Source organism: Rattus rattus, chromosome 5, assembly GCF_011064425.1.
Source record: "Rattus rattus isolate New Zealand chromosome 5, Rrattus_CSIRO_v1, whole genome shotgun sequence".
NCBI classification, from domain to species: Eukaryota; Metazoa; Chordata; class Mammalia; order Rodentia; family Muridae; genus Rattus; species Rattus rattus.
In genome coordinates this window covers 47,053,784-47,070,198 of record NC_046158.1, presented here as the reverse complement: position 1 = coordinate 47,070,198, position 16,415 = coordinate 47,053,784, and the positions used below count along the sequence as shown (strand labels likewise).

At 39.8% G+C, this 16,415-nt stretch overlaps 1 protein-coding gene across 1 annotated transcript in view; it reads left to right on the top strand.

Moving 5' to 3' along the window:
- Ccdc173 (coiled-coil domain containing 173) overlaps positions 1 to 10,908 on the top strand; it is a 32,596-nt gene extending 21,688 nt beyond the window's left edge. Inside the window, exons 8-9 of the mRNA XM_032903449.1 lie at positions 3,780 to 3,944; positions 10,494 to 10,908. Coding sequence (XP_032759340.1) covers positions 3,780 to 3,944; positions 10,494 to 10,838 — 510 coding nt within the window. The 3' untranslated portion in view covers positions 10,839 to 10,908. The remainder of the gene's footprint in view (positions 1 to 3,779; positions 3,945 to 10,493) is intronic.
- The last annotated feature ends 5,507 nt before the right edge of the window (positions 10,909 to 16,415 follow it).

Genomic DNA, 16,415 nt, shown 5'->3' with positions numbered 1-16,415 from the left:
CCCACTATTATTGTGTCAAGACCTATGTGGTTTTTAATGTTCTAACGCTTTTTTTTATGAAGTTAGGGGGTCCTAATATTTGGTTCAGAAAAATTATAATTGTCATATCTTCTTTTCTTAAAAATGTATTTACCTTTATTTTATATGCAAATGCTTTTGCCTGCATGTGTGTCTATGTGAGTGTCAGATCTTGGAGTTACAGACAGTTGTTAGCTGCCATGTGGGTGCTGGGGTCTGAACCTAGGTCCTCTGGAAGAACAATCAGTGCCTTAATCACTGAACCATCTCTCCAGCCCCTGTTATATCCTTTTGATGAATTATTTCTTTTATTAATATTAGTGCCCCCTTTATTTCTTCTAATTAGTTTTTTACATTTTTATTATTTATAAATTTATTTATTATATATAAAATATTCTGTCTGCACATATGCCTGCATAGCCAGAAGAAAGTCCCAGATCCCATTACAGATGGTTGTGATCCACCATGTGGTTGCTGGGGATTGAACTCAGGACCTCGATCTCTCCAGCCCCTTCTAGTTAGCTTACCCAGTCTTGATAGAGTACTGGCTATGCCTGCTTGCTTACATTTTGTTTGTCTGGTCATTTTTCCCATCCTTTGATATTAAATCTTGAGGTATTTTTTCTAGCTATGTGTGTTTCTTAGAGGCCATATGTAGTTCTTTATTTTGTCTTTGTCGTAAAACCTTTGGTTCTTGTGGTTGCTGATGAAGAGTCTAGAGTAACCCGGGTATTTGTGCCTTCGTGTGTGAGTTGATGTCTCCTCATGCTGGTTTTAGGAGTGTTTCTTTACTCTGTATTCTTGACATCCTAACTACAGTATGTCATGGAGAGTTTCGTCCCTGCTCCTGTCTTTGTGGAGTTCCATATGCCTTCTGCTGGGATACCCACTTCTCTCTGTAAGTTTGCAAAGTTTTCCACTATGTTATTTAGTAGTCTGTCTATTCCATTTTTAACTCTGTTCCTTCTTTTATACCAGGAATTCTCAAGTGTATAAATTAATTTTTTCCTGAATATATTTTTGTTGGAGTATTCTCTCACCTTTGTCCTCCAACCCTGAAATTAGGGTTTTTTTTTTTGCATATATATGTACTTGACTGGTATTAATGGTGTCTGTAGTGGTTTTATTTTATTGACCATTCTTCATCTTCAGTATTTCTGTTTGATTTTTTCAATGTTTTAATCTCCTTGCCAAATTTTTCTTCTACAATTTGAACTTTTGCCACTAATTTTTTGTTATGTTGACTTTGGGGACTGTCTTGTCAAGGTCCTGGACAGGTTTCTATAATTCGTACATCTTTTCAACTCTTCCATAGGGTCATTAATTCTTTTGAACATAAGACTAAATTATTTCTCAGATATTTAAGCTCTCATTACGTTTTGACTCCCTTGTAGGCAGTTGTAGGGTGTGGTTCTGATGCTAAGGTCTGTTCCCCAGTTGGTTCTTGATACAGCAATAAAGATACTAGTGGTCAGTGAGCTCTGAGGAATAGGCAGGACCTCCCAGTCCCCGTAGGCAAGCTAGTAGATTCAGGGGAGAGAGGAGGATTTTTGCCTTGCTTCAGATGGAGAAAAGCTGACCAGCCATGTGAGATGTTGAGAGGAGTGGCAATAGGCCATTTCCCCAGATGGAGATTAAAAATGCAACTAAGGCTGAGGGCAGTTTTGGGTGCCAAACAAGGAGAAGGTAACTGAGCAACTAAGGCTGAGGGCAGATTTAGGTGCTGAGCTCAGAGTATTGGGAAGGCCATGCTAGCCACTGGAGAGTAGACGCCCCAGCAATTGAGCCATAGGCAGGCTGAAAATTAAGTTAATGTGTGTGTGTGTGTGTGTGTGTGTGTGTGTGTGTGTGTGTGTGTGTGTTTCATCCAAGGATCCAAGGGAACCTGGGTGGGGCTGATAGTGCAGTCCGCCTCGAGCTTAAAGTGGGGTAGTAGAGACCACACGCTACAGCAGTTAGCTGGTTAGCTGGTTGGTTGGTTAGTTGGTTAGTTGGTTACTTGGTGGGCGATGGATGCATATTTCCCGTGTATACTCTGTGTGCCTGTGCTGCTTTGTTATGCTTATACATCTGTTGAAGTGGATTTCTTTTAATTCCTTCTATCCTGAGCCTATTAGGATATTCTGTTTTTTTTGTGAGTCATATCTCAAAGTTCAGCTAGTGGAACTGGTGAAAGCTGATGCTGAATATTGCCTGAGTTGCTGAAGTGGGCCTGTCTTGGCTATGTGACCACATGAGCCAGGATAGGGCTGCACTCAGCACCAGGGTGACCAGTTGGAGTCAAGTCCCGACCACTCATACCTTGGAGTCTGCGCAGCTGCTGGAGGCAGGATACCAACGTCAGGCCCAGTGAAGCTTGTCTGTCTTCTACACTGGGATGTGCTTACAGTTACGGGACCACATGACCTCTGGGACCATGGTGACAGAGACTTCAGGTCCTGCAGTGACTGCTGCAACCTCAGAAATCAGAAGTCTGCAACCAGAATGACCTCAGACACTGTCAAACCAAGGATCCAGTCCCTCAGGGTGGAGCTTGGCTCCTGTGCTGACTTCTCAGACTCTGGTCTGCAGACGCTAGAGGCCCAGTTGCCCAGTATTCACTGGTTGCCAAATACCAACCTTTATTTTTATACCATAGATAGTATAACCATCAGTTAGTTACACACAAGGTATTACTTAAAGGTATTTGTTTATTTGTTTTATTAGTTTATATGTATGTTTTGCCTTCATGTATATCTGTGCATCATGTGTATGCCTGATCCCCACGAAAGCCATATTGTATCATCTGGAACTGGAGTTACAGAGGGTTATGAGCTGCTTTGTGGGTGCTGGAAACCAAACCTGGAACCCCTGGAAGAGCAGCCGCTTCTCTTAACTGCTGAGTCATTTCTCCTGCACACCCTTCACCTCTTGTCTTAGTTAGGGTTTTACTGCTAATGAACAGACACCATGACCAAAGCAACTCTTATAAAGGACAACATTTAATTGGGGCTGGCTTACAGGTTCAGAGGGTCAGTTCATTATCATCAAGGCAGGAGCATGGCAGAGTCTAGGCAGGCATGGTGCAGGAGGAGCTGAGAGTTCCACCTCTTGTTCTAAAGGCAGCTAGGAGAAGACTGGCTTCCAGGACACCAGGAGGAGGGTCTTAAAGCCTATGCCCACAGGGACACACCTACTCCAACAAGGCCCCACCTACTCCAACAAGGCCACACCTCCTAATAGTGCTACTCCCTGGGCTGAGCATATACAAATCATCACACCTCCCCTCTGCCAAGCTATTTATGGATACAAAGCAATAAATTCTTCTTCAGAACCATTTAAAGTGACAGGATTGCTTTTTATGTTTCTTTAAATGTCTTAAGAAAAGCCACATGAGTTACCTGATTACCTTTTTGTATTTCTTAATCCTAGAAAATGGGTCCAGGCTCCACGTTATCTCATGATCTTCCTGCCTCTGTTTCCTTATCTCCACTGCTGGGATTACAGGCGTGCATTACGGCCCACAACTCTGTGTGCTGTTCTTAACCAAAGACAGCGGCCTATGTTACTCCTTACACCTTCACTAAGAACGTCTCTGCTATTCAAGAGAGAAAAACAAACTAACACAGCCACACGCTCCTCTCACTGCTCCTGGCTCTGTGCTTGAAGCATTCTGACTCTTTTTTTTTTTTTTTTTTTTTTTTTTTTTTTTTTTTTCCTTTTTAATGAAAACTGGTTGCTAAAACTTATTTTATTTTTTCCTATTGCCATTAAACATCTAGATGAAAAATAAAGAGGAAGAAGAAAAACAAAGGAAAATAGAGTCTAAGGAAGAATTGCAGGCTGTCTTGAAGGCAGATAAGATGTTCCAGGAGCTTGAAAAGGAGAAAAAACTCAAAGCTAACAAAGAGAAACTGGAAGTCCAAGACGCTCACATTCACCAAATTGTAAGTCTTCTCACTTTCACAGGATTTTCTTCTTCTTTTTTTTTTTTTTTTTTTTTTTTTTTGGAGCTGGGGACCAAACCCAGGGCCTTGCGCTAGGGCAAGTGCTCTATCACTGAGCTAAATCCCCAACCCCTTTTCACAGGATTTTTAAAGTGGACATGTAATGGAGACCTCATTTTGGTTTTCTTTCTCTTAAGTGGTTTCCTTCACCAGACAGGGATTAATGATCATTACGGTGTCACAATAAAAACATAGTGAAAGTGTGAATTAGCTTTAGGATCTCTGCTCTGGGATTCTCTACCACGATGGCTTAGGGACTGACCTAAGTGGGGCATCAGAAAAGAAGAAACACGAGACGTGCATACGGAATAGCAGGGATCGTGGGCTGTGCACCCTGATGAAGACGCACCAGCAACCGTGTGGAAACTCAGCCGTCCGTTCCATCCATCGGAAGGGAGGAGGCAGGTTTATACATACAGCTCCAACAGGAGGCAGGGGATTCCATACAGCCGAATTAGGACTCAGGCTTTAGTTCATCTCGGTAGGGAGTCTCTGTAGGGAAGCATTCTCAGGCTGTAAGCATCCAGGAGGACGAAGGTGCCATGGGCATTTACTGCACACACTCTCAACATCCACACTGGGACTCGGGGAAGGCTCTCCCCCTCCATGAGGCACTGGGTCCTTGACATGTCTGTGCGCACGGCAACCGTATGCACTCATTCCGGACTGCATCTAGTTTTTTTTTTTTAAGATTTATGTATTTTAATTATATGAGTACACTGTTTCTGTCTTCAGACACACCAGAAGAGGACATCAGATCTCATTTCAGATGGTTGTGAGCCACCATGTGGTTGCTGGGAACTGAACTCAGGACCTCTGGAAGAGCAGTCAGTGCTCTTAACCACCGAGCCATCTCTCCCCCCCTTTATCTTTATTTAGAGCTTGTTATGCTTAGTAAATACTCAGGATGATTCAGACACAGCATGGGCTCTCATGTGTATCCTTTGTTGGACACTGATTTCTTTGCAAAGTATCTATTCAAACCTGTTGACAGTTATTTTGATTTTTTTCTTTTTTCCCACTTATTTACTTTTATTTTATGTGTATTGGTGTTTTGCCTGCATACATTTCTGTGTGAAGGGTGTCAGATCCCCTGAAACTAGAGTTACAGACAGGTAATCTTGTGGGTGCTGGGAATTGAACCCTGGAAGAGTAGAGTGCTCTTTAACCACTGAATCTTATTTCCAGCCCCCTTGATTTATTTTCTTAGTGTATATGAAGATGTGTGTGTGTGTGTGTGTGTGTGTGTGCGCGCGCGTGTGCACACATGCATATGCACGGAGGTGAACATGCATATGCATGTGAAGACCAGAGGCCAGCCTTGGGTTTCATTCTTTCAGAGCCCTTTACATGGTTTGAGACAGGATCTCTCAATGGGACATGGCCTTTATCAATTAGGTTAACAAGTCCCAAGTCTCAGCCTGATTTTACTGTTCCATAGCTAGGATTAGAAGAACACACCATGTTGCCTAGGTTTTTATGAGTTCTGGGGATCCAACTCAGTTTTTCTGTTTGCACAGAAAGCACCTTACTGCTGAGCTATATCTCCCTACCCTGCATCTTTTCCTCATTGCTGAGGGGAGTGTGGTGTGCGTGTGCACATGCACATGAGAGGACAATATTGGGCATCTTCCTTGATTGTTCTCCACCTTACTATTTTAATGTGTGTGTGAGTATGTGTGTGAGAGTGTATGTGCCTGTGTGAGTGTGAGTGTGTGTGTGTGTGTGTGTGTGTGTGTGTGTGAGTGTGAGTGTGAGTGTGTGTGTGAGTGTGAGTGTGAGTGTGTGTGTGTACCACATGGATGAGAGTGCCTACAGAAACCAGAGCCAGGTGTCTGATACCTTCGATGTGATGTATCAGGTGGAGGCCTGTCCCTGGAGGAGAAGGAAGGACGGGAGGAGAGAAGTCTGAAGGAAGAGGAGGAGACTGGAGCGGAAAGGAGGGGAGGAGGGAGAGGGCGAGAGCCACGGCAGGACAATATGGCGGGTGACGTTAAGATTCCACGCTGTACCTTTACAGGTTGTTACAAATGTTCCTAAGGGATGGATGTGTACTGGGCTCTGTATGTTTAGGTGGGCAATTATATCTTATCATTTGGGCTGAAGGTTATTGTGTCGTGTGTTCTTTCATGTAGTGATTTAAGTGTAAGAGAGTGTGCTGCGGCTGGTCTGGGCCGCCACCGAGTTGGGATGTGTGTTTCTGGCATGGAAACCTGCCTTGGGAACTGCATAGGTAGAGAGATTGCTGCCAGGCTCAGAGAGAGGCCTTTGGCAGTGTTATGTGGGATGGAGCAGAGCGGGTGAGAGGCTTTGCTGACTGAGACTTAAGATACCCAGCAGATATCTTGGGGCACTGCGGTGCCGGACCTAGACCTTTTATTTTTTATATTTTTACAGCAACAGATTTTCTCCTGTATTTTGTTCCCCTTCTAAGAAGTACTGAAGTATCCACACTTTTGTCTTTCTTCTTTTTTTCTTCTGGTTTTTTTTTTTTTTTTCCGGAGCTGGGGACCGAACCCAGGGTCTTCCGCTTCCTAGGCAAGCGCTCTACCACTGAGCTAAATCCCCAACCTTGTCTTTCTTCTTTTTGAGCTTCATGTGGCCTATAAATTGTATCTTGGGTATTCTGATCTTTTGAGCTAATATCCACTTATCAGTGAGCGCATACCATGTGTGTTTTTTTGTGACTGGGTTACCTCACTCAGGAAGATATTTTCTAGTTCCATCCATTTGCCTAAAAATTTCATGAAGTCACTGTTTTTAATAGCTGAGTAATATTCCATTGTGTAGATGTACCACATTTTCTGTATCCATTTCTCTGTTGATGGATATCTGTGTTCTTTCCAGCTTCCGGCTATTATAAATAAGGCTGCTATGAACATAGTGGAGCATGTTACATGTTGGAGCATATTTTGGGTATATGCCCAGGAGTGGTATAGCTGAGTCCTCAGGTAGTACTATGTCCAAGTTTCTGAGGAACCTACGATTGATTTCCAGAGCGCTTGTACCAGCTTGCAATCCCAACAACAATGGAGGAGTGTTCCTCTTTCTCCCCATCCTCACCAGCATCTGCTGTCACCTGAGTTTTTGATCTTAGCCATTCTGAGTGGTGAGAAGTGGAATCTCAGGGTTGTTTTGACTTGCATTTCTCTGATGACTAAGGATGTTGAACATTTCTTTAGGTGCTTCTCAGCCATTCTGTATTTCTCAGTTGAGAATTCTTTGTTTAGCTCTATACCCCATTTTTAATAGGGTTATTTGATTCTCTGGAGTTTAACTTCTTGAGTTCTTTGTATATTTTGGATATTAGCCCTCTATCAGATGTAGGATTGGTAAAGATCTTTCTGCAATCTCTTGGTTGCCATTTTGTTCTAATGACAGTGTCCTTTGCCTTACAGAAGCTTTGCAGTTGTATGATGTCCCATTTGTCAATTCTTGATTTTAGAGCATAAGCCATTGGTGTTTTGTTCAGGAAATTTCCCCCTGTACCCATGTGTTTGAGGCTCTTACCCCCTTTCTCTTCTATTAGTTTCAGTGTATCTGGTTTTATGTGGAAGTCCTCTTGGACTTGAGCTTTGTACAAGACAATAAGAATGGATCAATTTGCATTCTTCTACATGCTGACTGCCAGTTGAACCAGCACCATTTGTTGAAAATGCTGTCTTTTTTCCACTGGATGGTTTTATCTCCTTTGTCAAAGATCAAGTGACCATAGGTGTGTGACTTCATTCCTGGGTCTTCAATTCTATTCCATTGATCTACGTGCCTGTCTCTGTATCAAAACCATACAGTTTTTATTACATGATTGCTCTGTAATACAGCTTGAGATCAGGGATGGTTATTCTTTTATTGTTGAAAATAGTTTTTGCTCATCTGGGTGTTTTGTTATTCCAAATGAATTTACAAATTGCTCTTTATAACTCTGTGAAGAATTGAGTTGGAATTTTGATGGGGATTGCATTGAATCTTTAGATTGCTTTCAGCAAGATGGCCATTTTTACTGTATTAATCCTGCCAATCCATGAGCATGGGAGGTCTTTCCATCTTCTGGGATCTTCTTTCTTCAGAGACTTGAAGTTCATGTCATACAGATCTTTCATGTGCTTGATTAGAGTCACTCCAAGGTATTTTATGTTATTTGTGACTACTGTGTTTATTATTTATTGTAACTAGGGTGTCGTTTCCCTAATTTCTTTCTTAGCCTTTTTATCCTTTGAATAGAGGAAGGCTACTGATTTGTTTGAGTGAATTTTGTATCCAGCCACTTTGCTGAAATTGTTTATCAGGTTTAGGAGTTCTCTGTTGGAATTTTGGGGGTCATTTAAGTATACTGTCATATCATCTGCAAATAGTTCTTTTTACCAGTGATAAATTGTCGTAGTTTGAATGAGAATGGCTCCCGTAGGCTCTGTAAGTTTGAATACTTGGTCCCCAACTGGTGATGCTATTCAAGAAGGATGAATTGGTCTGGCCTTGTTGGAGAAGGTGTGCCACTCGAGGTGGACTTTTAAAAATATTTATTATTATTGCTGATTGGAGTTACAGGAAATTGTGAGTTACCTGATGCGGGTACTGGGAATCAAACTCAGGTCTTCTGCAGAACAATATGTACTTTTAACTACTGAGCCATCTCTCCAGTCTCATGGCTCTTTGAGGTTTCAGTAGCCTGCACCATTACCACTCTTTGTTCTGCCTGCTGTGGGTCTGACTCAAACCTCTCAGTACCATTTCTTTTTGCTGCTGCCATGGTCTTAGACGTGGTGGTGTGAGTCCCAGTAAACCCAGTAAAGTCTTCTTGGTCATGATGTCACTTTTATAGTACTAGAAAAGTAACTAAAACAGACATGATACTTCCTATAGTTTTTTGGTAGATATCTTATCAGCTAACTCTCTGCATTCCTAATTTGTTGAAAATTTCAATATGACTGTTGAATTTTATTATGTATTTCTGCACATATTGAGAAATCATATCATCGTTTTCTATTCTACTCATATTATTATTATCATCATTATCATCACTATGTTGCCCAACCTGATCTTCACTCCTGGGTTCAAATAGTCCTAATAGTCTCTTTTAACTACCTAAGTAGCTAGGCCTATAGGCCCAGATTATTTTAGAAAAAAAAAAAAGAGTGTGTGTGTGTGTTTAGGTCCAAAGTTGATGTTGGCTATCTTTTTCAATTGTTCTCCTATTTTTGGACACACACACACACACACACACACACACACACACACACACACACACTAGTGCCTATGGAGACCAGAAGAGGGAATTGAATCCCTTGGAACTAGAGTTACAGATGGTTGTGAGCTACCATGTGGGTGCTTGTAACTGAGCCATGATCCATGGCCCCTGGAAGAGCAGCCAATGCACTTAACTGCTGAGCCACGTCTTCAGCCTGTGCAGTGTATTCATAACACAGTGTCTACTATGTGCCATGCACTATTTTTTAAAAATTATCTTCTCCTCCTCCTCATTCTCCTCCTGATATGCAAACAAGGACATCTCATTTTAGCTTATTGCCCACTGGTGAGATTGTTTAAATTCTTCTGACTTCTGCTTTTATTGGATACTAATTTTTTTTTAAGACTCTGGATATTTTATTGCCAATTTAGCAAACAGAACATAAGCCTTACCTTTAGAACTCAGTGATAAAAAGTTTGGTATTTCAAATTGATATACTTGTGTCTTTCCCTCATAAGTTTCAATTAGTAGAAATGATCAGATCTTATTTTAAAATTTTAGGTTGTTGGGGTTGGGGATTTAGCTCAGTGGTAGAGCGCTTGCCTAGCAAGCTCAAGGCCCTGGGTTCGGTCCCCAGCTCCGAAAAAAAAAAAAAAAAAAGAAAAAAAAAGAGAGAAAATTTTAGGTTGTTAAAATATTTTCATAGATAGTAAATATATTCATATACAGGAAAAACAACTTATAAATTCAGCACTTCTTATATTACAAATATAAAATTGAAATCTATTAATCAAAATTTCACAGAAAAACCATTAAAACATATCTTCTAATATAAATTAATGTAACATTGAGACAAAGTCTAAAGTAAAGTATTTGGGAGATTGCCTAATACTTTCAGTTCTGAATACATTTTCATAGATTGATGTCACTCAGTGTTCTAGCTTCACATTCCTGGGAAATGGGATTTTGTGTTGATGGACTGGAACAATAATTATGTCTTTTAACTTACCAAAGATCACATATGTAAATGATTGAAAGATATTATATTTATAGCTGCTTGAATTTTACCTAAATTTTATTTATGCTTTTAATTTTGTTATGTTGTTTAACTGGGTATCCCATGAAGCTATGAGTTTAAATATTTAATCTATACTTTGAGTATATTCTTAGAAGCATAAAAGAATTAATGAGTAGCATATTTGTAAAATATGAGTTTATAAAATTTCAACTACATCTTAAAATTACACAGATATTTGGAAAACATGTTTTTGACCAATATAAAAATTTATTTTTCTTCCCAATAGGCCCTAAATAAGTTTAATTCAAAACAATTGAAGGAAGAAGACTTAGATTATTGGAGACTTACTGAAGCCCTTGCAGTTGAGAAGGAGAAAGAATTTGAGAAGTATGCCAGAGAAGTAATTAATTTTGAATCTGAATCAGCAAACAAATACACCTACCCTATGGTAAAAGCTGTGCAGGAAGGAGTGGGAGGTGGACGTGGACCACCCTTTGTAGGCAGAGGTGGGATAAGACCAAGCTATCAGGCAAATGATGTCACTGGCGTCCAGCTCCCTTTTTATAACGGTCAAGGATCAAAGTATAATGATTTTCAGAAGTCAAAGAGAAGGCTAGGTTTTACTTGGTAAAAAAGTTAATATTTTGATTGAAAATTTTTTTGTAATGAGCTACAAATATAATGGAATTTCTGATAATAAAGCCACTCTATGAAATGTGTTGCCTGGCTTGATTCTTTGCATATTTACACTAAGTACACATAAAAGCTCAGGCAGCCGTGCATGTGTGTGTACTTACAATGCATCCACCTTTTTTAGAAAGCCAGGTCTCTCAATAGCTGGAACTCAACAAGTAGGCTGGCCAGTGAGTCCCAGGGATCTGCCTATGTCTACCTCCTCAGCACTGGGACTACAAGTCTGTACCACCACACCTGACAGTTTTCTTTAGTGTGGCCCTGAGGGTCAAAGTCAGGCCCTCATTTTATTGACTGGGCTATATACTCAGTCACACAATGTCAACTTCATTTAAAATGTTTTGAGTAAGATAAAGTGCACTCACAGGACTGTATAGTCATGACTTTGAACCTATTGAGCAGTACCTCCCCATTTTCCCTCCAGTCTTTGCTTTGTCTCAGTCCTGTTCTAGTCTATAAGAATGCAGCCATGCTGTGGACTTCAGTGTCTGCTTACTTCACAGTTACTTCTGTGTTGTGTACCATGTTGTCAATATTCTACTGTTCTTATGACTGAATCAGAGATAGTACTTTCCTCAACAGAAATCTATGTGCTTATTCAATTTGTCATTCAGTTGCTACAATCGTTCAAAACATCGTTGTTATTAATATGCTTACTTCTCTGTGGTTTATTGTGTAGAGTATCTCCTAGAGTGAAATTACTTAAATTCTATATATCTAGTTATGTCTACTTGTTACACAAGTTCATTGAGTTTTTATAAATTTCACCTTAGTTTTTAAAATTGTGCTTAAGAAAAAAAAAACAAAACATGTGCTACACGGGCTAGAACAAACACTTCTAAGTAAGACTTAATAGTGCTAAGTAGATTTATATTTGTCTTAGTTAGGGTTTTATTGCTGTGAAGAGAAAGAATGACTAAGGCAACTTTTATAAAAGAAAACATTTAATCGAGGCTGGCTTACAGGTTCAGAGATTTAGTCCATCATCATCATGGTAAGGAGCATGGCAACGTGCAGACAGTTATGGTGCTGGAGGAGCCAAGAGTTCTACATCTTGTTGGAAGGCATCTAGAAGACTATCTTCCTCAGGCAGCTAGGAGGATCTCTTCCCCACTGGGTAGAGCTTGAACATATACAACTTCAAAGCCCACCTTCACAGTGATGCACTTCCTCCAACAAGGCAACACCTTGTTGACCATAGTAGCACTTCCTGTGGGCCAAGCATATTCAAAGCACCACAATATTGCTCTGCAATTTCTAGACTTTTGTCATTCTGCACAACTGAAACTTTATACTCAATTATCCAGTTCCCTCATTCCCTCCCCTCAACTTCTGTAAATAACCATCCACTGTCTGCACCGATGAATCTGGCTAAATAACTCATATAAGTAGAATCCTACAGCACATACTAAAAATGATTTTCATATTTATGTTTTGCCTGTAAGTATGTATATGCACCATGTGCATGACTTGTGTCCACAAATGCCAGAAAAGGGTATTGGATTCCCTGGAACTGGAGTTATCGATAGTTATAAACTATCATGTGGGTACTGGGAACAAAACCTTGATCCTTCACAATACGAGCAATTCAGGGAAGCCACCTCTACAGTCCCAGTATGTCTTAAAAACATTTTTTTTATTATTCTTGAGACATGTCTATGTAGCCCAGGCGGTTCTCAAGCTCTTGACTTTCTACCACCCATCTGTATCATGGCTTACATGTGAGGGCTAGGACACCTGCTGCCCTACTAAAGCTTAGCACCATTTTGCATCCCCATTCAAGATCCATATTCTTACCAACAATAAAAAAATAAAAGGCTTTCTAAGTGACTGTGAGGTAGTGTCTGTGATTAGTTTGTGCTGGGGTTTAGCCTTGGTGGTTGTTATTGCAGGTGTGGTTTTTTCATTTTGAGTCATGATCTTATGTCGCTCAGGCTGGTCTCAACCCCAGTCTCATGCTTTTCCAACCACTAGGATTATATTCAGGCATCACCACACTGATGACCCTTTTTGTGTTCGTACCAAAGATGAACCTTAAATGTTCCTCAAAAGCCTTAATTAAAAAAAAAAAAAAAAGCAGGTCTCACCTTCTCTCTTCATTTCCCTCCCCTTGGTGGTTGGATTACAAGTACATGCCACCATCCCCAGCTTTTAAATGGGTGGTGGGGATCCAACACAGGTCCTCAAGCTTGCACAACAAAGCACTTTGCAGATAGAGCTCTCCAGCACCTACTGTTTATTTTTAAAATCAAAACTGTATTGCTTTTCCTTGTCTCCCTGGCAGATTTAGCTGCATGAGTGTGCTAGTTCGTTCAACAGCTGGCAAAGGCTTATCTGGGTAGTTTCTTGTCCACTGCTATTACAGAGCTCTGTAATAGCATTGTGGATGTTTCATACTTATGCCAGTGTCCTGGAGACTGATTCCTACAAAGAATATCAAAGGTGTACGTCATAATCAGAGATAAAAATTTATAGCAAAAAAAATGTCAATTTATGTGTATTGCAGTTTTGTCTGTATGAATGTCTGTGTACCACCTGTCTGCCAGATACCCTTGGAGTTGTTGTAATCCCTGGGATTGGAAGTTCCAGAGGGCTATGAGCTGCCATCCAGGTGCTGGGATTGAACTATGCTCAGGTCCTCTGCAATAGCAGTCAGATATTGCTCTTAACTGCTGCGCTATCTTTCCAAACCCTACAGCAAAACAATGTCACAATATGCTGGGGGAAAAGTTACATGTCTTTCATCAGTAAAATACAAATAGGAAAATTTTATATATCAGGACTTCTTAACACCCAGACTGCACAGTGCAGTGACTCCCATACTCAAGACTGTAGTTCTGTGTATGTAAGATGATAATCTATACTTTGAAAGATGTATTCACCCCAAATCCCTGTGAAGTTTAATCCCTGTGAGTTATCCCTAATCAGCTGGGTGGTGGCACATACCATTAATACCCAGCAGAGGGAATCTCTCTGAGTCTGAAAGTCTGATCTACATAGTGAGTTCCAGGACAGCCAGGGCTGCAGAGGAGAGACCAGACCTTGTAACTAAATAAAATAGAAATTAAACTCTTCAAGAAACAAAGCATCAGCCATTTAAAAAGAACACTGTGGCATATTCCTAAATTATGTGCAAAGATGTCCTGAGACCATAATAAACTCAAAGGGATAGATGTTATCTTTTAAAGCTTGAAGAAAATACTATCTGTCACCTGCAAGATGGCCACAGGCTAGTAAGTATGAACTTGATTAGGGCAGTTTATGTTGAGTAAGGCATCCTTTGATGAGATTCTATCTCTGTAAGGCCACATTTACTAGGATAATTCTCAAATACAGCAAAGAGTTGGGTGTCCAATCTCATTCCAAGGTTTGAGAAATTGTTCTATAACCAGCACTGGATAAAGCATAGCTCAGCAATGAATTTGTAGTGATTAAGTGAAATAAAAGGTCAGTTGCGACAGCTTATATCTGAAGTTCAGCAGGTAAAAGTGCCTGCCTGTCAACCTGTGTGACAACTTAAGTTTGACAACCTGAGTTTGACCCTGGAGCCACATTGTGGAGGAAGAGAACCAATTCCTGTTTTCTGATTTCAGGTGTACACACACACACACACACACACACACACTCTCTCTCTCTCTCTCTCTCTCTCTCTCTCTCTCTCTCTCTCTCTCTCTCTCTCTCCAGCCTGGGATACAGAGCAAAAACCAATTACCAAAACCTCAAAATAGTTTTAGGATACATGAGCTCTATGAACTGCTGTATAAGCATGGCTGCTAGATATTTCTTTTAACTCAGGATGATTATGATAAAATAACTGAAATGCAAAGGCAAGGTAATAAATACCCATTAACATCATACAAACCACACACCATTCCAGATGTTTTTGCCTATACATTAGAAAATAAACACATTTTCAATGACTAACAACTATGGGCATTTTCCCTAAACATTATCTAAATTATACTAAAACCAAAAAACTATGTCTTACAAATCTTAAAAATATAGCTTTAGGCTAAGCACTTGAAAGCCAGAGGCAGGTGGATTTCTTCTGGGTTCAAGGCCAGCCTGGTCGACAACAAAGTAGTATACTGTCTCCAAAAAAAAGATCAAAATGGCTTTACAACTAGTATTAAAACTTACAGGTAGGTAGGGACATGGCTGTTGAAATATTTGCCCACCTAACATGTATGAAGCCCTGGTTCAACTGTCTGAATCATATAAACTGGGTGTGATGGCTCATCTTTAATTTGGTGGCTACCTACCGACTCTGAAGCCAGCCTGGAACAAAAATAAAGCCCAAAAACCATAGCCAAAAATAAAAAATAAATAAAAATTAAATAAAGAGAGCTGGAGAGATGGTTCAGTGATTAAGAGCACTGACTGCTCTTCCCAGCAACCACATGGTGGCTCACAACCATCTGTAATGGGATCTGATGCCCTCTTCTGGTGTGTCTGAAGACAGCTACAATGTACTCATATATAAAATAAATAAATCTTTAAAAAAAATAAAAAACAAGAATATTGCATTGTTTCTAGTATTAGATAATTTAGAGTAATTAAAAAGCAGAGAATTGGGCTGGAGAGATGGTGGCTCAGTGGTTAAGAACACTGACTGCTCTTCCAGAGGTCATGAGTTCAATTCCCAGCAACCACTTGGTGGCTCACAACAATCAGTAAAGAGATCCGTTGCCCTCTTCTGGTGTATCTGAAGACAGCTACAGTGTACTTATAAATAAAAAATAAAAAATCTTTAAAAAAAAAAAAAAAAAAAAAAGCAGAGAATTTTAATGCAGTAACATAAATCTCAAATTTCTGAGATTTAGAAAAAAGCTACTAAGCTTTGAGTATAAATGCTTAAACATTTGATCAAGAATTTACTTCTAACTTGGAAATCATCACTGCTGGTTAAGTTCTTCATTTTCTGAAAGGTAAACAAAAATGTGCATCATGGTGTATGTGCTTAAAGGACAACTTGCTGAAGTCAGTCCTCTCTTCATCATGTTCATCCTACCCAGGGAGTGATTCACCTCCAATCACCAGGCTTAACAGCAACACCTTTACTCACTGCAGCATTTCATCAACCCTTAATTCTTAGGGTCTCACTATTCAGTCCTGGCTGGCTTTGAATTCAGAAATCCACATGCTTTTGCCTCCAAAGTACTAGACTTAAAGGTGGAAGCCATCACACCCTATAAATACTTCATTTTGTCAACTACCTGTTTTTCTCAAAAAGAAATGCATTTACATTTCTATTATATAATACAATATTTTATTGGTTACTTAATTTTTAGTAAAACAAATAAAAAGTACAACCCCAAATTGTTTATTATAGTATACTTTATTTAATACAATGTTTAACTATAAAAGTTAATACAGTTTTGAAGTTTAAGTTTTGTAAAATGCAATTTGCAGAAAACAGTTCAACATTTACTAGACTAATGATAAGAGAAGCAGCATTTTAAACTAATTTTACAATTGAGAAAACAAGTTTTCTAAATTCCATTAAAAAAATATA